At 40.0% G+C, this 23409-nt stretch overlaps 1 protein-coding gene across 3 annotated transcripts in view; it reads right to left on the minus strand.

Annotated features, from left to right (window-relative positions):
• Positions 1 to 23409, minus strand: part of grm5b (glutamate receptor, metabotropic 5b) — an 81480-nt gene that overhangs the window by 43059 nt on the left and 15012 nt on the right. For all 3 annotated transcript variants that reach the window (XM_040008698.1, XM_040008700.1, XM_040008699.1), the window contains exons 5-6: positions 19865 to 19939; positions 19270 to 19444 (exon numbers count right to left, since the gene is read on the minus strand). In XM_040008698.1, coding sequence (XP_039864632.1) covers positions 19270 to 19444; positions 19865 to 19939 — 250 coding nt within the window. The remainder of the gene's footprint in view (positions 1 to 19269; positions 19445 to 19864; positions 19940 to 23409) is intronic.

Consider the following 23409-nt stretch of genomic DNA (forward strand, 5'->3'; position numbering starts at 1 on the left):
TGTCTGCAAAACATCAATAGCTAACTGTAAGTGTGCAAACAAACATAGATTGTTTATGTATGTAAGCTTATGCAGATATCCATGTGCACAGTTTACTTAAGTCTCTGCCCTGTTTGTATTGAACAGAGTAGAGTAAACTGCTTATCCTTCATATCCTAATTATGAATATTTAAGAAGTCTGGTCTCTGGGTAGCAATGTTTTTCTGCAGCCAGTTTACAGAAAACCAGATAATGTCCATGGTGTTTGTGCATGTTTATGAATTTTTATTAGTTAAATGAATAAGTGCCACTCTTAACTAGGAGTTAAGACCAGTGCCAGTTTCTTTGTGTATAGTGCTGGTGTTGCTGTTGTGTGAGAACTAGCCTCTGGGCCATTCTCTGGCTTTTTTAGTGCCAATGCTTTTTTATCCAAGGGTGTCAAATACTGCAATTCTGTCAAAAGCTGCTGGTGTCCTGGAGAAAAGGTGTCCTTTGTCACTGGTGCCTTAAGACACCAACTGTGGCAATACTGGAGAATATGAGCTAACAGCGCTGCTTTAAAGAGCAACAAAAAAACAGAGTGGCAGCAATTTAGTGGAGTTTCTCTGCCAGGTTACTCTGATCTATGTCGCATTTGGGAGCTTGGTTTTGCACTTTGTTTAACTTTGTTTTTGGTTACTTTTCACCTTTTCACCTCCACTTTCACCCACTGTTTGGTTTTGGTTGAGGTACCAAAACTACTTTGTTAGGATTAGGAAAATATCTGGTTTGGATTCACAGATAGCACATTAACTTGTGTGATTCCAAAGGCTGCTGAAAAAGCTTCCAGATGACAGGAGCTTGGTGTCATTATTGGGTACAAAACCACAAAGATGTCAAAGACCATTTTGTATGTATCTCTAACACACCACTATAACAAAATGGCAGCAATTGACTCCCTTGAGAATGAGGATGGCAGTTCCCATATAAAAGCGCCGTGCTACATTGATAAGAGTCTGGATTACTTCTGGGGGAGTAGAAAGAGGATTGCAGAAGCAAATTATGTATTTCTAACACTTTTCCAGATGTCAGTGTCTGTCAAATGTGTGTTTTTAGTATTATTAAAAGCTGTCATTATTGTTTCATTTGTTTTTATTGATATCTCCTGCAATTCTCTTTAGAGGTTTAGCTGCACTTTTTGCCATGTAAAAAAATGTGATGGACATGACTGATTGGCTTACAATGATAATTAAACAGTGTTTCACTGTGCTTAAGGAAGTTTATAAAAATGTAGTTGCAGAATTGTCATATACTGTGTAGTCCTAGTCTCGGTATTGCTTTGTGCATTTGGTTTACAGTATTAATAAAAACAGTGTTATTTGTAACAACAGTCTCAGTTGCTAGTTTTTATTTAAGCAGGCTTTTTGGGTCTCAGTTTTTGCACTTTCTGATAACATGGCATTCACACTGCCTCACTGAATTTGGAGCAATAAGTTGCAGATCATTATTATTTAGAGCTTTTACAGCAGATTGATATTGTTAAGGTGGACAAGTCTTCAGTTAGCTGTCGCTTTGTCCCTACACTACATATCTTTGCCTGTCAGATCTCTCCTTATAGTAATTGGACACAGATGGAAGCACATATATAGTACACAAGTAAACATCCCGATCCCTTTCTTGCAAAGTTCTCTTTCACACACTCGGTCTCTGCCATTCTATAATTTTCTTGCCTTCTGTCTCCTTTGTTGCCATGGTAACAAGCTGTGCGGGGGCTATGATGCGGCACACTCGAACGGAGCTCACCGGAAGAGAGGGGAAAGCAAAAGAGACAGAGACAAATGGGCGATGAGGGTCTGGCGCGCGTGTTTGCCGGAGTCTGCTTAATAGGTAATGACTGCAAACTTTATTGTAATCTGGCCCCCTCTTTGGTTGATGCTAAACCTGGCCACCACCTGCAGATTTCTGTCTGACAAAGGCTTGATATTGAGCGCAATCAGATCATCTGACACGTTCATAAAGACCCCCAACAAAAGCGTAATTGTTGATCACGGTAATGGCTCATGACTTAGAGCACTTTAAATATTGCTTGATTATGTATGATAATAGCGATTGCTTTATTATGGTATGATTAACCTTGTCTTAATCATTACTGGACTGTACATTATCAGTAATTGGTGACACTCTAAACAGAATGATAAGTAGATCCAAGCAGAGTGACATATTAAAGTGAGTGGCAATAGGCCACTTTTCACCCCTTCCAGCAACATACTTTCTGATCTAAAACATTAAAGGGCCTTGTTACGCACCAATCTATTAGAAAAAAAAGCCAACTGATTGCCAGTTTTTAACCCTGTCCAATTCTGGAGCTTTATTCATCTATCCTCACTTTTGATCACTTTCTACACCTTTTTTCCCCCGTCCATTGAAGTGGAGCTCTTTTTCTTTTGTCAGGTCGAATTTCAGCAGGCATGCATATTGAAAGAGAGGCTTGTGGGGAACAAAGCTGAACGTCAGTGGTCTTATTATTCTGCACGCACTAGATTATGTATTCAACAGTTACTTCATAACAATCAGTTACAGCAAAAGGCAAAAAGACAGTTCATTGCTATATTGAGACTAAGGTTATTAACTAAATCTATCATCACGTTTCATTTTATAGCGCCAAATTGTTCCAGGTATAAAAACTGTTCATTAAACCCCTCAGAAAGTAATGATCACTGAATGGGCAGCTCATCAGGATACAATACAGAAGCCTTATATAGTCCAGCAAAATGGATCCAGTCTTAGCACCACACAGGAGAAACAGTCTGTGCCAGGTGCAGATACAGATATTGCCAGCTGATCGGAGTTGTGCCAATGGACAACTTTGGGAATCACCAACAATGAGATCACTAGGCAGTAGGCAGTGGCACCAACGATATGGGATGGAGTAATTTCATAGGTCTTTCCAGCTGCTGTCAGACTCTAGAGCAAAGACTTTACAGATGACCTCAGACATGCACACAGACACACACAGACACACACACACACACACACACACCTATACACAATGGTAACTTTCGCCCTGTCTCCCTGATGTGCAATATTACCAAGTGCAATTTTCTTGATATAACAAAGTTTTTTATTCTATTTCGTATAGTATGTCATTCTATTTTATCTTATTCCATTCTATTGGGAGGTTTTTCTTAACTTTTAATGCTCTTAATTTATACTGTCCACTTTCTGCCATGACCGAAAATTTGCACATGTGGGACAAAAAAAGGTTTATTTTATCTAATCTTATCTTACCAGCACATAGCTTAGCTTGCTTTTCTATAAATGCAATGAATGATCAATATTATTAGATACATCTCACTGGTCGTACCACCATAACCAACACGTAAAGTTCACGTTCACACTTTCTCTGATTTTCTCCGTCTCCTTCATACGTACATTTACAGTACTTAGGATTTTAAATCAGAAGTTAAAGTGTTTCAACAGGGTAAAAATGTTGATCTGCTATCCTCGGTTTTTTGGTCTCACTTCGTGAGTTTGTTTGTCAGCGAAAGACTGCATGTTTGTGAAGCTTGTGGCAAAGAGGGAAAAGAAAGACCATTTTTCAACAAAACGGGATTAGGTGATGTATTAGAATGACACATAACTACAGTATAACACTTAAGAAAAAAAACAAAAAGGAGAATCAGGCAATTTTGTGATTTAATACCATTTACCACTTATGGTCAGTAATAAAGTAGGCATCCCTGTCTTCATGACAGAAGTGGGAAATGGACATCCTGGTGTGCCTTTCATTTACTACAAAAAGTAGTGCTATTTTTGTGTGTTTGGGTCACACAGTATGCATTGTGGAGGGCAAATAGTGCTGCCTTAACGAGCGCATGTTAGCCTCTGATGCTGCCCACTAGCAATCGTACAGGTTATTATTAATCTCACAGGGGAACTATAGGACATTGGAGAAGATGGCCCAACCCTAGAGCTTATCCATTAAGTGGCTGGAGATTGCCTAACAGTGTTCCCAAAGGGATTTTGTTGGTTTGCTGTGTACTTTTGCTTCACCTCCCCCTCTTCCTTCTTGTTATTGGAGGTCCAACTAAGTTGGTAACTCATGGCTCAACAGCAACAGAAATGCAAAGAGAGCAGGGAGCTACCAGGTCATAACAATCAACGACATTCATTCACATTTAGTCACCCAACACACTCACAGTTCAGTATCTTACCCAAGAATACTTTGTATACTTTGTATCCTTGTACCCACAGCCATACCATCATCTGATGTCTGTACAATGAGACCCCCCCCCCCAAAAAAAAAAAAAAAAAATCAGTGTTAAGGAAACCGAGCTTACCAAATACTCAGCGAAAAAATGAGCTTTGGTTCATAATTTTCCCATTTCAGCTCAGTGGTCTTATTAGAAGCTGATGTGAGTCCATTTCAAAAGTTATGTGTTACTCAGCCAAAGCAGCCCACTCTCTGTTAATGTTCCATTTAATCTGATGGATTATTTCTTGCTGTAACATATTAACACATTAGGCAACGGAACCAACTGACAAATGTGGTAAATCAATACAAGCATCTGCTTCAATAAACATATGAGATAGAGCTGAATAAAAAGCGAGATGAGAACAGTTCATGAAATACCAAGAATGAGCTGCATTAAGTCATGCAGTCCAGTTTCTTTAATTGCTCTCATTTGTTCAAATTCTCTTCACACAAACCATGAAAAAAAAGAAATGTCATATCACACAAAACACTAAACAGCTTCACTTTCTCTAGATTTTGTTTTATTACTCTGTACATTCCATTTCACCAAGAGTTTGGAGCCATTTCTCAGAGAAATCTCAGTTCAGATTTCTCTTAATTACCTTTGCCTGGTTCAGAGTCTGAGCTAAATTAAGGGCCAATTAATTTCCTGTCCAGGCACTTCAGGACATAGAAGGCAATTCTTATACAGATAGCCCTTCAAATGTGTGATGAATAGATGGAAAGGCAAGTGAACTGGGAAGAGAAAGGAGGAGGTTACAAAGTTCCTGCTGATTATGGAAATGAAGTTAAGAGAGAACAAAAAAAAATATGCAGAAATGAAAGACTTTGAGAGAATGAACAATACAGAGAGATAACATTAGTGCTTTTTGTGTCACGGTGAGATCTTTGTTGGTGTTGATTTGTGTCATCGTGACAAGAAGTGTGAAAAGGCACATAGTTAGATGAATATTCAGAGCAGTCACATATCTCAAAAATGAAATTAAAGAAACTAAGAGGAAAACCCGTTAGATTCCAGCGTGGATTACTCTAACAACCATAAAAAGGATTTTGTGTGTATTGCTCTGTGTGTGTGTGTGTGTGTGTGTGTGTATTTGTGCATGAGCGGACGTGATGTAACACTTGGTTTAATCCCTCGGTGTAAATCTCAGAAATGAGCAACAAAATACAGAACGGAGAGCTCATAACACACTAACAGCCCAAATAACTCTGTTTGTTGCACCAACACACCGATTCATACACACACACACACACAAACACAAACACACACACACACAAGGGCAGATATATATCAACTCTGGATTACCTTCTTTCTCCCTCCCTTTCCTACTATCACTTGTTCCCTGTTTCCCCTGTCTGTCAGTCTGTCTTCCCCTCCTAGCCTCTCTAATTCCAAGCACTTTTCCCATTGGAGTGCTGTAAGAGGATAAGGCCATTCCATGGGAGAGCAATAAGAGGATGAATATGTGTGTGTAGGTGTTCTTTGTGTGTCTGCTTATGCCTGTGACTGTGTGTACATAGAAGTGTGTTTTTTGTATGTTGCACATGTTGGTCAATCTATGCACCACTGACACAGGATGTTTATGTATACAGCTGTCCATCTGTGCTTGTTTATGCGTGAAATATCGTTTTTTCCTGTTATGTTTGATGTGTCTGTGTGAGCATCAACATGCCCAAAGCTCCACCCTCTTCATTCGCTTGAAAGAGATGCAATGTATCGGAAAAACACAGCAATTCCTGTTTTTTTCTCCTTTGTATTCAATCCTTTAATGTTTTTCTTTTTTTTTCTTTTTTCTAACTGTACATTGATCATTAGCAGTCATTAATCAGTAAGATCAGAGAGAAAAGAAAATACGAAACATGAAGCCTCTGAATGGTCTAATGCACTCAAAACTTCTACTATGAAACCAGAAATAGTAGAAGAAACATTGATGTTGACTGGAAAGTTTATATTTAGGTTATATTTTGAAGAACACTTGATTAAGTTGAACTGACTGATTTATCTGGCATTTGAAAAGCTTTTAGTCAATTAAAAACTAAAAATTCAAACTAAAAAGCAAAAGAGGGCAAAAAATTTAACAAGTGAGCACCATGGGTGGATTAACGCTGTTGTACTGGTTTAACCAATGTCAAGCTTGGTGTCATGGGATATGTTTAATGACACTGGTCACTTGTCTTGGGAACCACCTGAAATTGTGGAGACTGAAAGCAATGGCAGCCTGAGGATGGAAATGGGATATAACATTTTTTAAATTCTGAGAGCCATTATTTTCTACCTAAGGTGGCTGAAGGTGAGACAAGCAAATTACCTAAAATATAGGCACAAATATTCAACTGTTGGTGATAGTTTACTTGATGTTACACCCATTGTTCCCTACTGTTGTTGGAGTTTAATTCTGTTGCTAAAAATAACCTACTGCTAAATTGCCATGGACCACTGGTACAAGGTCAGTGCAGCATTAGACGTAGCACCAGGTTTTGGTGATGCATGATGTAATGCTATTTCAGCAAACTCTACATCACATCAAGAAGAATTCACAATTAAAATCTAACTGCAGGCTCTGACCTGAAGGGAGTGAGCACAATAACAGCTGTGCCAATAGCACCAATGCCTATGAATGCTGCACTAAAACCGAAACATATACGAAAGTCACAGATACTGAATTCTTTATTACTGTTAATAACAAGTTGCTATTATGTTAATCCCTCATACCGTCACACTGCCACGAAGAACTGCTGCCATGTTCTACTCAAATCCCATAACACGCTCTTATGTATCTTTTAAATTGGATGAAATGTCAGTGACTACTATTTTTAAATTAATGCATTAAATATGTGGTTTATGTTTATGGATTATTACCACAAATGAATAAAACCTGACCAACTGCCCCCAACATGTCCGGCTGGATAACCGCTGCTCATCTACTATCACAATGAACACCGGTGTACCACAAGGCTGTGTGATGAGCCCTTTCCTCTACTCCCTCTTCACCCACGACTGCAGACCTGCTGATGGTTCCAACACCATCATTAAGTTTGCAGATGACACCACGGTGATTGGCCTCATCAGTGACAACGATGAGGACGCCTACAGGGAGGAGATGGATCGTCTGGCTGAGTGGTGCGACACAAGCAACCTGCTGCTTAACACCAAGAAGACTAAGGAGCTCATCGTGGACTACAGGAGGAATGCTGACCCACATCCACCCATCTACATTAAGGGGACGGCTGTGGAGCGTGTGAGCAGCTTCAAGTTCCTGGGAGTCCACATCTCCGAGGATCTCATCTGGACGACCAACTGCTCCAAGCTGGTCAAGAAGGCTCACCAGCGCCTCTTCTTCTTGAGGATTCTGAGGAAGAACCACCTGTCCTCAGACATCCTGGTGAACTTCTATCGCTGCACCATCGAGAGCATCCTGACCAACTGTATAACAGTCTGGTACGGGAACTGCTCTGCCTCGGACCGGAAGGCGTTGCAGAGGGTCGCGAAAACTGCCCAGCGCATCGCCGGAGCACCACTTCCTGCCATAAAGGACATCTACAGGAAGCGGTGTCTGAAAAGGGCTGGGAAAATCATCAGAGACCCCAGTCACCCATCACATGGAGTCTTCACCCTCCTGCCCTCTGGGAGGCGCTACAGGAGCCTCCGGACTAAGACCACCAGGTACCAGAACAGCTTCTTCCCCACAGCTGTCAGATTCCTGAACTCTGCCTCCTGACATCTGACCCACGTTAACACATGGACTGGACATACACCCACCCACAACCACCTACACACACAATGGACAACTGTACCCTCAAACACACAATAATAACATGGACTGAACCACCACTCACAACCACTAGCACTTTATATAGCCTCTGTAGAAATTATCCACATATCTCACTTATCTTAACTGCACTACTGTATAGCTCTGTGTAAATAATCATTCTGTACATACGATAATTTTTAATCCTACAACTGTTTATAACCTGCATAGTTCACATTTCTGTATAACTGTATATCTCAGATTTCTGTATAGTTTTTTTATTTCATATTCTGTATAGTTTTGTTTTTCATATTTATATCCTGTTCATAGCCTGTACATACTTATAGTTATAGAATATTCATAACATACTTCATACCGTGTACATTATAACATACCATAATAGACCCATTTCTGCAATATCTATATTATTGCTAATATATATTGTAATATATCTATATCATGGCTAAAGCACTTCTGGATGGATGCAAACTGCATTTCGTTGCCCTGTACCTGTGACATGTGCAATGACAATAAAGTTGAATTCTATTCTATCTATTCCATTCTAAAATCTGCTTCCTTTGGTCTTTTTCCTCTTTCACTTCCTCTTCTCTCTTGGGAATCCTTTAAAGGGTTTTTGTGGTTTTAGTCTTGCTCTTATTTCTGATTAGTTTATTCTCACTGGACACTTTATTAGTTACACCTCGCTGGTACTGGGTTGGACCACCTTTTATAATCAGGATTGATTTAATTCTTCTTGGCATAGATTCAACAAGGTCCCCAGAAATTTGCTTGTATAGCTGTGGTGTTTGAACAATGCTTAGCTGGAACAGACCAGGCCAAAAAGTGCCAAGAAACCCCCAAACAATTAAACCACCAGCAGTCTGAACTGTTCATACAACGCAGCATGGATACCTGCTTTAATGTTGTTTACACCACATTTTGACCATACCATCTGAATGCTGCAGCAGAAATTGAGTCTCATCAGATAGGACAACATTTTTCCAATCTTCTATTGTCTAATTTTGGTGAGACCGTGTGAATTATAGTCTGCATTATTGAATTAATCCAATTCCTCTAACTGATAGGAATGGCACTTGGTGTGGTCTTCCGCTGGTTTAGTCCACCTGCATCAAGGTTAGACACGTTGTGCGTTCAGGGTATGTCACTGTATTTTCCCTCTTTCTGTTGGAGACACCTGTGCTATACACTTCAAGAATTTTGTACATTTGAATGTTAGTGTGAAAATGTATGCAGTAGTAAATTAATGTGTTTTGACACATTGGCTGGAAAATCAGCTAGTGTGGTAAATTTCTGTTTTTTTCCTCTGTTATTAGCAAAAGAGCGATGTGCAAAGTCTTCAGACAGCTTTCGATTTTAGCAGGTGCAGACTGTAATTTTCAGTGGGTGAAATGGTAAAAGCAGAAAGTGTAGATTGTCACTAATCAGAATTAGTTCACGAGTAAAAATTCAGTCTTGTCAAGTTTGTTTTTGTAGAAGCATCACCCTGCATCACAGCCGAATAACTGCAAATAGGCTGGGTGTGTCTGTGGCTGCAAAATGTCCCTAGAATGGCAGGTTTTCAATTTCATGCGTCATACTGAACAACAACGAAGCTGCTGTCCCTGATATGGCTTTAAGTGTTTCTGCTCAACTCATAAAATTCATTCATGAGAAAGACCCAGACAGAGAATATAAAAGCAGGGCACAAAGAACGTGTCAAAAAGTGAGGAGCATGACAAAGAGGGAAGGAAGCAAGTCGGCCAAGGGAAGAAGCAGGTAGAGACAGACAGATAAAGACAGGGAACAGTGTGTGAGTTGAATAAAGAATTCTGTGATGTCGGGTAGTTTCATGCAACAGCCTTTTGATCGGCTGTCTTAGCGGACTTCACCCAAACTGACAACAGAAAATGGAAGCTAAGGCAGAGTTTTATTGGAGTTTATAAAGTGAAGTCATACACCTTCTGCCAGAACTCTTTGATATGTAGTTGACACTTTTGACACCACTGAATGAAAAGATCCAAGGCTCTTTGCTTTATGAATTTCTTCCATTGTCAAATTCACAAGGAAACTTTTGATGTGGTACAACAAAAGAATGTCAGGAACAGTGATGAAAACAGGGTGCTTGTTTAAAAAATTCAAATATCGTGAAGGATGTTTCTACAAATGTGCATATTTGTCCAATAACAAGCTGTGTGGATTATTGTTGTTATTCCTTTTTTAAGCTGTATTAAAGGAATACCTGTTAGCTAGACCTGAACCATTGCTAGCTACTGTTAATGTAAAAGTTTGTTAAGCCACAAAGACAGCAGTTTTTTTCTTAATATAATAGGCACCTGACATGAGGGGTGAAGCAGGGTTATGTCTGCACATAACAAACAACTTAGGAAAAAAATTAAATAATATCTTTAGGTTTGTTATTAGCAGCCTGTTGCAAAAACACCTCATTTGTTCCCACTTCTTCTCAGTGGAAGGGTGGCTGTCAAGAAGCCATTCTTAAGGAAGGGAAACAGGGAGAAAAGACTGAGTTATGCCACATTACACGAGAACTGGACAGAAAATGCATCTAGCGCTTTACTTAATCCCTAAGGACCCCAAAGCACTTCACACTACATTCAGTCATCCACCCATTCACACACACATTTACACACTGGTGATGGAAAGCTACATTGTAGCCACAGCTGCCCTGGGGCGCACTGACAGAGGCAAGGCTGTTGGACACTGGTTCCACCGGGCCCTCTGACCACCACCAGTAGGCAACAGGTGAAGTGTCTTGCCCAAGGACACAACGACCGAGACTGTCAGAGCCGGGGCTCGAACCGGCAACCTTCCGATTACAAGACGAACTGCCAACTCGCCACAATCGCTCAGTAAGTACAGAGGAGGTCAGAAGAAAGATAGTGGATTTCTACAGTCATCTGTAAAACAAGATGGGTCTTTCAACCAATGGTGATGGGAATCTTGTCAAATTTGATGGAATTATGAACACAGAAAAATACCATCAGATTTTAAACCACTATGCAGTACTGGAAAGCATCTGATTGACAGCAGTTTAATTTCTATCACTATCAGTCATGGATTGACCTTCACAGAGCCCAAACCTCAACATTATGGAAACAATCTGGGATCTTCGTATCCCCTTTTCCATTACTATCTACTCAGATTGACCCGGCATGTTTTGCCACGGTTTTCAGCCACCTGGTAGCAGGTACTTTTTTAATTCCTCGGAGTTCCAAGCGATCTGAGCGGGTTCTAAAATGTGATGTCATCAGACTGCATGCCACCGATTGGCTGGTCAGTAGCGTCACTCCATGAGTCATGAGAGCGTCTCGTTTACGAAAATCAAAACTGCCACTTTTAAAACCTTAAAACTAGAAAAATGGCTACAAAAACAATGCCATGTTCCCAAGTCTAACAAAAGTTCATACCAAATATTGACTTTCAAGCTCATTAGAATTCCACATCTCTATTTTTGCTTTATCTACTGTATTTCAATTAATCACTGCAACCATTTCTCGTTTTCCTAGCAAAATATAAAGAAATGAAAGGTGGCTCAAGACTTTTACACATTACTGTATGCACAGATTTTTTGGTTTTTTTAAGAAAACCTATTGATCTGAATGTTCAGCAAGAACAAACTGCATAAAATAACAAATTAATGGAAGAGAGAACCAGGCCTCAGCTCTCTACAGACAAGCTTTTAGTGTTTTCTGCAAATTCAAATTACTGAAATTAGAGCACTGGTTAAAGATTCACATTTCATATACAGATGGACATCTTCACTGCTCCAAGGAACAGTTTATTTTTTTAATTAAAAGTGTCTGATAGAGATTAATTCAAAGCTAGATGCTCCTGATGCCTCGAATGTTGAGTCATTAGCACAGCTTTCCAGTGTTAAATTTTTAAATCCAATTTGCACCCATGCTAACAGTTTACACTGGGTTATAAGAACACACAGTACGTGTTTAGATGCCTATATTCAGTTAAAATGCATCTATCAGTGAACCTCCGGAAACCATCAGTACACCACACTGAGCTCACTCACTGTCACACGCAGCTGCACGCATGCACATTTACACACAGCGGAGGAAAATAAACACTAACGACGCATAATCACACGAAAAAACAAAAGGTCCCTCTTTCTCTCCCTCTCCCCATTTTCATCCTTCGATCATTCATTACGACATATTCCCTCGTGCCTAATTGTCATCCGTCTTTTATTGCAAAGCTTTAAAAAGAAACAGCAGAATTCATTTCTATCATTTCGCCAATTAAATGACATGAAACGGCTCTTGTTTTAATCAAGGGTTAATTAACATGATACTAGAAAACATTACACAGCTCCATAACCACTAACAGACTGAAACCTGCACTTGTACGGTATGAGTGTGAGGATCGGCACCTGCGGGTGTCCACATGTAAATGTGTGCGGATGTATCCAAAGCGCAGCAGTGATGCGTAAATTACATTCCTACTGAGAGGTTTGCTTCTTATGTGCGACAACAAATCTTTTATACCCTGATATGCGAATGTGACACACACACTGTCTGCTCTCTGCCCTGATCTGCTAATCTCTCCTCTCTTCAATCACAGTCTCCCTTCTTCTTTCTGAATTGCTTCTTCCCCTCCTCGGTCTGATTCCTTTCTCTGCCCTCACTATGTCTTTGGCCTCATCTCACGACTATACAGGTGCACAACCCACTAAAAACCGATTCTGAAGGCAGGCTGCTTTGAGTCACTCAAACGTTTTACCATGAGATTTTTTTTTCTCCAATTTCTCTCAGTCTAAAACACAGGCATGTTGGGCCTTAACCCACAGCTGGGGTGTGAAGTGCGACACTGCAGGGCCTCCATGCACTGATAAGCCACAACATAAAAATCACTGAAAACTTTTTATAGTTGATCATGTTGTTACAAAGCAATGTTCTGCTTTGAAAGCTTGGGTCCTGGTGTTACCAACGCCATGCAGCACCCAACTAAACCTGACTGCAGACCATGCACGCCTCTCACAACATCCTGGTGCTGGATATCAAAGGATACCACTGTCAGTGTTGTTCTCTAGTGGGAGGTACACAATATTGGGCAGGTGGTTACAATGCTGTGCTTGACAGGTATACATCACGCTGTTAATCTCTGAAAAATGCAAGCAGCTGGATTCATGGGAAGAAAAGAAAGCAGCAGAGAGCGAGAGATGACAAGATAGAGTCATAAGTTGATGGTACAAAAAGAGTGAATGGAGAGATGATACGAAAGGAGAAAGAGTATTTAGACCTGTGGGGACAGATCTGGACAAAAGATGTATGGAAGTCAAAGCATTGTGTGTAAGAAATTAACTAAAATAGCCATAAATACATATATATAAGCCCTTCTTCCAACAGAGGCAGAGATGATGTCAGGCCACAGAAAACCTCAGAATACAAACACATTTACTGACAGTCAAACACACACACACATATATAGATGCACCCACGCAATCACATAGCCATTCACATAAACACATGCGCCTGCGCCACATATCACCCCAGCTGCTATGCTGGATTCATCCAAATATGGCTGGGGATATCTCCATGGCAACAGCAGGCAGAAGGGGTGCAGACTCATGCGGGATGATCTCCAGAGAGACTCTGCTTTTTGACTTTTTGATTCAAACTATTCACTTTCAATTCATTCAGAAGTATATGAGCCTCTTCAGCAGAGTCAGAGAGTCTGCCTCTTATGGAAATACAGACAAACCAGCACTGGTTACACGTTGGCTGACACAGTAATTCCCTGCAGCACCGCAAGCCTTCAAAAATTTCCATCTACTGGTTTTAAACACATTTTGTAGTTGAAGCATTTGCATTTTTTACTTTCTAACCAATGTTCTCTATCTGTTTTAATACATTTACTTTGTGAGAAATAATGTGCACATTGTTACTAACACTTCCCTGAAATGCGGCGTAACAGGTAACTGAGAAGCAGCTTGAGCAGGAGACATATCAAAGTATAATAGCCGACCATAAAATGCAGAAAATCTCACTAAAGTGGCGGCTGAAACTGATTTATCTCTCGCTGTCACTAAAAAGACTTCATCAGACTTCATAAAGGAGATGGTGTTTCACTTGAAGACAAATAGGAGGCTATTAAGTTGACAGAGAGAAAAACTGATGCTATGACAGAACCTGCATTTATGTTATTGCACTGAGTGTGCGGGGGTATCTACATGTCCCGTGTGGATATAGATATTTATCTCAGCCCAGCTATTCATTAATGGGCTTGTAGCCCTCTGGCACCATAAGGAATTATAGAAGAGAAGCAATAAACATATTCAGATGCAGGAAGGAGAATCTCTGGGTCCACATTATGCTGCCTATGGGTCCGTGTGTGTAAGACATTAGTTTTCTTGCAATGTGATAGTGAGCCCCAGGACCTGATTTGGGTGTTAAGATTATTTCAAGTGGGAAGAAGATAAAAAATATAAAATCAGAAAAGCACTTAAACAAAGCAACCATTGAGGGTTCATAAAATCGACAAAATCTAAATTTCAAGTTGTTGCAAAACTACTGAACTGAGGAGTTTGTAACAAATACAATGTTACGTGCAACACTGTTACACTGTTAACGTAGGAGCCGAGCCTAGATGTAGAATAGTCTTAAAATGTGAAGGGCACAGTGAGGGATAAATTACAGACCAACAATTTACTCAGATTAAATGCTTGTATTTCATGTGGCACTTGGCTTATTTAAACAGTATAAATATGGACCCTGGAGATCCAGAGATCTTGTGGTATTCCATGCTCATTTGCCCTCCATAAACCTGCTTTATCATCATCTTTGTGATTCTGTGGTAATCTAATTATCCTGCATTATACACCTGTCTCCCCAACTGCATTAATCAGAAGCTCCTTTCACAGACCTCCAGTTAGCAGGGCGCCCACCCGTGACCATCTCCAATTTACAACTACAGTTCATTTATAATAGTGATTCCTAAGGAAAGCTGGTTTTTAATTAATTGACCAAATCAAAACAGACTGGCTGATTTTTAGTCCTGATAACTTATGCTGTGTGAAGAATAACTCTTCTGTTTTCGTTACTAAAACGGAGATGAAGACGATGTAATTGTGACACCATAGTGATGTCCCACAGCTGACTTTCTTCGTACACTTCATTATGCATTGCAATTGATGGGTCTCATTCACTAATGTGGAAAGAATTTTGTTTTTTGTACATAAAATAACTGTGCAAATTTGTGACATGTGCACACCAGATGATTTTCTTCTTACCACCATTTGTATGTCAGTGAATCAAGTCCAAACAAAAGAATTAAAGTAAACTTAAACAGATGAGGAAAAAAGAACGCAATGCAGGAAAAAAACAACAGAATCTCTTCAGTTACTGGACAAACATCAGTAAGCAGGTATTTGTCAAAACATTATACTCACAATGACAACATCCCGCTAGGATTAATGGGTCATTTTCATTGTTATTTAATGCACTAGTAACAAGGTGGTTTAATTCAGGCCTTTTTTGTGAATCAGCTTGACTTTATCATTTGTGAATACTCATGATATCCAGCAGAGTGTGACCAAATTCAGGCAAGGAAACATGGATCAATCACAAATTTGTATGTAAAACGTTCACATGCACAGTTTGTGAATGAGGCCTTTTGTCACTGTTAATTTTATTTTTTCCCCTGGAGCTTCTGTGGAAATTATCCATTAAACTCTTTATATCATACATAGTCAGACCTAACAAAGAACTTCTCCCCTGACAGTGCATCAAAGTTACGACTGATTAAGTCCTTTAATTCTGTGAGGACAGAAAATGTCTGCCTACTTCATGATCGTTCTCTCTCTCTCACTTCAATCTCTAATTGCAGACTGAGTACAGTAGACTTTACCTCATATAGACAGCGATGATGATGATGATGTTGATGAGGAGGATAATGATGATGATGAGTAAGATGGTAATGAGCATCAAGGTGGTGATGACAACAAATATGATGCAGGGCATGATGATTTAGTGAAACAGCAGAGATCACTGGGGGGAAAAGTAGAACAGAATTGGAACCAGTTACACTTGTGCCATTTTAAAGGCAATCCCATCATGTTGTTTCCAGTATATGCAAAAAGCTATTGTTTTTCCTCTTCGCATGCTGGCTGGCATAGGTGCTAAAATCATTATTCATCTTATGTTAATCAACAGTTGGCATGGCAACCGTAACTCGAGAGGCTTAGAAGCAACTTTCATACAGACGTATGTAGCCACACACACACGCACGCACGCACACACACACATATATACACAGATGTAGGTAAAAACTGTTGATTTGGAAAGTTTTTCTTTCTGCATATCAATTCATCCACACAGAAATGGAGCTTTATGTGAAAACGACCTCATATAACCAAATGTTAGTGCATACTGTACCACGACAATGTCTCTAGTTGTAATACTGAGTGTTTATCACCACTCCTGATGCAAAAAATGTAGCTTTTCCATAAACTGGCTTTTTGGGTTTGTCCGTTCATTCATTATTAACTGCGGATATTATTTTATTTAAAAATTAAGGCAGCTTTTCTAAGGAATACCTCAAACAAGACTTAGAAAATGATTGTTACATTATCTAATCATTTCCTGCAGCCTTCACCCCCGTCTGTGGTAGAGACAGATCTCCATTTATGAAATGCATCAGTTTTTATTTCAGTTTCTACAGGGAGTGCAGAATTATTAGGCAAGTTGTATTTTTGAGGAATAATTTTATTATTGAACAACAACCATGTTCTCAATGAACCCAAAAAACTCATTAATATCAAAGCTGAATGTTTTTGGAAGTAGTTTTTAGTTTGTTTTTAGTTTTAGCTATTTTAGGGGGATATCTGTGTGTGCAGGTGACTATTACTGTGCATAATTATTAAGCAACTTAACAAAAAACAAATATATACCCATTTCAATTATTTATTTTTACCAGTGAAACCAATATAACATCTCCACATTCACAAATATACATTTCTGACATTCAAAAACAAAACAAAAACAAATCAGGCGACCAATATAGCCACCTTTCTTTGCAAGGACACTCAAAAGCCTGCCATCCATGGATTCTGTCAGTGTTTTGATCTGTTCACCATCAACATTGCGTGCAGCAGCAACCACAGCCTCCCAGACACTGTTCAGAGAGGTGTACTGTTTTCCCTCCTTGTAAATCTCACATTTGATGATGGACCACAGGTTCTCAATGGGGTTCAGATCAGGTGAACAAGGAGGCCATGTCATTAGTTTTTCTTCTTTTATACCCTTTCTTGCCAGCCACGCTGTGGAGTACTTGGACGCGTGTGATGGAGCATTGTCCTGCATGAAAATCATGTTTTTCTTGAAGGATGCAGACTTCTTCCTGTACCACTGCTTGAAGAAGGTGTCTTCCAGAAACTGGCAGTAGGACTGGGAGTTGAGCTTGACTCCATCCTCAACCCGAAAAGGCCCCACAAGCTCATCTTTGATGATGCCAGTCCAAACCAGTACTCCACCTCCACCTTGCTGGCGTCTGAGTCGGACTGGAGCTCTCTGCCCTTTACCAATCCAGCCACAGGCCCATCCATCTGGCCCATCAAGACTCACTCTCATTTCATCAGTCCATAAAACCTTAGAAAAATCAGTCTTGAGATATTTCTTGGCCCAGTCTTGACGTTTCAGCTTGTGTGTCTTGTTCAGTGGTGGTCGTCTTTCAGCCTTTCTTACCTTGGCCATGTCTCTGAGTATTGCACACCTTGTGCTTTTGGGCACTCCAGTGATGTTGCAGCTCTGAAATATGGCCAAACTGGTGGCAAGTGGCATCTTGGCAGCTGCACGCTTGACTTTTCTCAGTTCATGGGCAGTTATTTTGCGCCTTGGTTTTTCCACACGCTTCTTGCGACCCTGTTGACTATTTTGAATGAAACGCTTGATTGTTCGAAGATCACGCTTCAGAAGCTTTGCAGTTTTGAGACTGCTGCATCCCTCTGCAAGATATCTCACTATTTTTGACTTTTCTGAGCCTGTCAAGTCCTTCTTTTGACCCATTTTGTCAAAGGAAAGGAAGTTGCCTAATAATTATGCACACCTGATATAGGGTGTTGATGTCATTAGACCACACCCCTTCTCATTACAGAGATGCACATCACCTAATATGCTTAATTGGTAGTAGGCTTTCGAGCCTATACAGCTTGGAGTAAGACAACATGCATGAAGAGGATGATGTGGACAAAATACTCATTTGCCTAATAATTCTGCACTCCCTGTAGAATTTTATAACGAAGTCTTTATCTGTCCAACTCAGCTCAGCCGTTTACAGCAATTGGTGTGTCCATTAAGCTTATGTTTGCAAAAGACACATTCATTTATTATTATTATTATTATTATTATTATTATCATTATTATCATTATTATCATTATTATCATAGATATATCCAACAAATACAGTTCAATCAGTCACAACCAGCTGGGGATGTGTGCAGCACTGCTAGTCAAAAACCAGCTACTTTGAAGCACAGACTGGGCTTTGAAGTCTATTCATCAGCAGCATGCACATTTTATGCAAAAAAACAAAAACAAAAAACAGAGCAGAGACTAGCTGAAAGTATATATTTACCAGATGGGCTCTTATTAAATGTTCATAAGTGTGGCTATAATGGTTGTTATTGACACTTACATTTCTGATTATTTTTTTAGTTTCAGTTACATCGGTCAGTTGACCTCCAAACATGCAAAAACCATCACAAAACCATCCAACAGTGCAACATGAAATCACTAAATGTCTTCTTTTACCAGCAGACGAAACAAATTCATGAAAAACAGATTTTAAGCATTTTTCCAGAAAGAAGTGCTTAAAATATTATTTTTAACAAAATGTTTAAATAAACATTGATCCAGTTATCAACTGATCAACTAAATAGCTGTGTCTGCAATTCTCAAAGACTGAGAGGGTTAGTTTAGAGAAGAGCACTAAGCCACAGCATCTGCCTTGTAAGGACAGATTTTTTTCATTATTTTCCAGCTAATGTTTTTTAATTGATTTAATAACACTGCAATCTGCAAACCCACTGGCTACTCTGCTGACTGAAAACAGATACTTTTTTAAGCCTTCCTGTAGTTCTTTCACAAATTCCTCATCAGTCTACTGGTCAGTTTGTGAATGCAAATAAACCTAAAAGGCCTATGAAAAACAATATCACTCTCATTTGAGCTTGCATTGTGGCCTAAGGCTTTTATTTTCATACAAACCGCACAAATTGAAACCTCCAGTACCAAAAACACAGAGGAGTTGCATGTTATAGAGTACATATTTAGCCCCACTAACCTGCCGATGAGAAGAAACTCTCCAACCAGTCCCTGGCGCCTCATAGCCATGAGGATATTTCGGACAGTCATGCCTTCACAGAAACATGCCACTACTCTAGCCTTAGGCAGATGGGCCCTCAGTCTCTCCAGCAGCCGATCAAAGCTCTGCTCTCCGGCATTGCTCCAGATTTTCCCTGTCACACAAATCGAAACACAGTTCTGTGATTCTCATGTGGTACTCACAATGTAAGCATTTTAGAAGAAATTAAAAAATGAACAACACAATGACTTACAATCTCACCTTCTTTAAAAAAAATACTATTCCTGTTTATTTAGAATTAAGCTGTACTTTAAAGTAATTTTAACTTTTGTTTAACAGGCTGTTTGTGTTGACAGCATTAGGTGTACGACACAGTAGAGATGGTAATGCCCTTCCTAATGCTAAGCAGCACTTTATGTGGGTAATGCACTTCTGCTCTATTGCTTTTGAATCAGTACTAAACTATTTACTAACTAAAATTCCAGCAAGCCTTTTCCCATCTAATATATTTTAAACAATGTTTATGACTCATACAGTTGACTTCACTGTGGTTTTTTTGACCTGCGTCTCTTACCAGAGTGGGCGATACAGATGCCCTCCTTGGCTGCCATGTCCTTGAACGCCCCCATCCCACTTTCACCATAGTTCCCTAGAAACACACAAAAAAGGTGACATTTTTAATTAGTTCAGTTTTGAGGCAGAATTACTTAACTTTTTCAAAAGGAGAGGGAAATGTCTCTGTGTCGACAGATGGAAGCACATAGAGAGATAGATGAACTACTCCATACAGGAACTTGGGAAAATGTCAGGAGAATCAAGTCTAGACATTGCCCAAAGTTGCCCTTTCTCACATTTATCTCACAGCAGTTGAGAGTCCACTTCTGATAGTTTCTCTCTACTGGAAATCCAAGTGAAATAATAGGTTGCATGGACAGAGTAAGCCATCACACAGATTTTGTGGTAGGGAATTGGCAGATCAATGATGATTAAAGATCACTTAATATTGGATTCAATAGCAGACAGACAGAGTTTGGCACCTTTCAGACCTGATGTTGCTGAGCTGGCCATTTCATTCCCTCCGTTTAAAAATGTACCAGACTATTGATTTTTCCCACTCATTATTTCATATTCTGTATAGTTTTTCATATTTATATCCTGTTCATATCCTGTACATAGCTTGTACTCACTACAGCCTGTACATACTTATAGTTATAGAATATTCACAACATACTTCATACCGTGTACATTATAACATGCCATAATAGACCCATTTCTGTAATATACTCACATATCTATATTATTGCTAATATATATTGTAATATATCTATATCACTAAAGCACTTCTGGATGGATGCAAACTGCATTTCGTTGCCCTGTACCTGTGCATGTGCAATGACAATAAAGTTGAATTCTATTCTATTCTATTCATTAAGTTTTTCCTGTCTATCCGATGGGTTTATTTTGGGCTTTTTAGACTAATAATGGCATCGCTGGTGCCCTGTTCCAGTCTGAGGTCCAGTCCAGTGGTACTGAATAGACTGAAACATTGATTTAGGTCAGGCAATCATGGGGGCTAGTCAATAGCAATGGTTTCCCAAGGAACTGCCTGTATACTCTCACCATATGAGGCCGGGCATTGTTGTGCACCAGGAGGAACCCTGGACCTGCTACACCACCATAGGGTTTGACGATGGATCTAGGCATTTCATCCCAATACCTAATGGTAGCCAGGGTAGCGTTGCCTAGCTAGAAAAGGTTTTGTGCGTCCCTCCATGGATATGCCTCCCCAGACCATCACTGATATACCATCAATGCTGAACGGTGTTACGCTCTCCATGACTTCTCCCTGGCTCAGGGTGAACCTCCTCTCATCTTTGAAAAGCACAGGGCACCAGCGGAGGACCTGCCATTTCTGGTATTCTATGCAAATGCTAATCAAACTCCACAGTGCCGGTCAGTGAGTACAGGGCTCCCTAAAGGATGAAGTCCGTTTCTGATTCGTTGGTCAAAGACATTTTGTTGTACTGCCTGTGCAACCTCTGTAGCGTCCAGGTATTGCCTTGTGATACCAGTAGTGACACTGACTCTAGCTAAAAGCTAAAACTAGTGATAAACCAGTCCAAAAAGAGGTGCAGGGGAAAAAACATCAGTGGCCTCCAGCTGTAACACCTTTCCTGTTTTAGGGGTTGTCTCACCGTTGCCCCTCTAGTGTACCTGCTCTTAATTTCATTAACACCAACAGCTGAAAGTAATTACCCCTCCTTCTTAACTGACCAGATAAATATTGCATTAGTTTAACTGGCCTGATGCTACATCCTGATTAAAAACTGTTTCACTTTTGTCATTCACAACTTGATTGTCACATTTAAAATCCACTGTGGTGGTGTACAAAGTCAAAATCACAACAATTGCCTTTGTCCAACAAATTGTGGACTTAACTGTAGACAGATAGATGCCTGCATGCTGAAATTTGTGTCAGAGAAAGCATCTCCCCACTGTGGCACCCCTTTCTTTGCCAGAGAAAGTGGGTGACCTGGAATTTATGCTAATGAAGGGTTGTACACACTGGCAAAGAACATGATAGGATTCCCCTCTCTAATTTTTCCTCCTCTTCCCTCTTATCTCCTTCCCTTCTCAATGTTGATTGAAGAAAAGATCAAACTCCCCCTCTTTTTATCTAATGTTTGTTTCTTCCTGTGTGTTTGTAACAGAATGCAACCTAATTACGCATCATTGATCTGTGCAGCACATAAATTGATGAGGAGGAAAAAAGAAGAGGTCAAGGGAGAAATGAGGAAGAGAAAAATTATACAGAAATTAGAAGCGGTCCCACAGTCCCAGACCACTGTGGATCTTGCTCTGTGTGTGTGTGTGTGTGTGTGTGTGTGTGTGTGTGTGTGTGTGTGTGTGTGTGTGTGTGTGTGTGTGTGTGTGTGTTTCTGTCTACAGTCAGGCCAGTCAGTGTGGTGGAGTGAAGTGTAAAGTCCTGTAATTAGTGTCTCAGTGAGAGGAGTGGGAGACAGATGGTGCAGACCATCCTTTGACACACACACAGACACACACACACACGCACACACACACACGCACAAACACACACAGCTACCATCATCAAAATCGATAAAGCTTGTAACCTACTTCACTCAGGACTCAACAGGGATTTATGTGTGAGACATCTCGCCCTCTCTCACTTTTTCTCTTTCAGTAAAGTTGCCGTGGTTCTCTTTATCTCTCTTTTTCTGCCTCTCACTCTCTCGGTTCTACTCAACAATGCTAACACACTGTCAAACAAACACACTTTTGCTCCCACCATTCCTAAACAAAAGCCAGCCCACACGCATAAAAGGGCTGCAACTGGTAGCAGTCTTCTCTTCCTCTGTACTGGTTCATTTGTCTGTCAGGGAAACTTTCTGGCCATCACTGGCATGCATTTTGATTCCAAGCCTAGCATCACTTCTGATGGAGTGATGGAGCTTATGTTTGATAGCAGCAACACAAATTTGGACAGAGGCAACAAAAAATTGTATAGTGCAAAAAAAAATTTGTGTTAACTGTCAACAGTTCAGTAACATGATCGGGTATTAAAATGCATCTTAGAGAGGCAGGGTTTCTCAGATGTAAAGATGGGCAGAGGATCATCAATCTGCAAACAGCTGTGCCTACTGTGAATAATAATCTTCAATATAAATCTGTACAAACTTATAATATCTCATCATCTACAGCATATAATATCATCAAAAGATTCCAGGAATCTGAAGAAATCTCTGTGCACAAGGGACAAACCCCCTCAAAATCCATATTTAATGCTCATAATCTTTGGGCCCTCAGGCACCACTGCATTAAAAACAGGGATGATTCTGTTATGGAACATTCCAGAAATCATTGTCTGAACACAATTCACTGTGGCATCCACACTCCAGGTTAAAGCTCTATAATGCAAAGAAGAAACCACATGTGAACATGAACCAGGAACACTGGTGTTTTCTCAGAACCAAAGCTCATTTAAAATCGACCTAGGAAAGCGGAAAAGCTGTTCTCATCAGGAATCTGGGTCTGCCTGTGGTCAGTGGAAATGTTATGCATCTTTTTCCTCATACACAGCTTCATTTTGTTGCATACATA

Source organism: Simochromis diagramma, unplaced genomic scaffold (genome assembly GCF_900408965.1).
Source record: "Simochromis diagramma unplaced genomic scaffold, fSimDia1.1 OVJJ01000344.1, whole genome shotgun sequence".
Lineage (NCBI taxonomy): Eukaryota > Metazoa > Chordata > Actinopteri > Cichliformes > Cichlidae > Simochromis > Simochromis diagramma.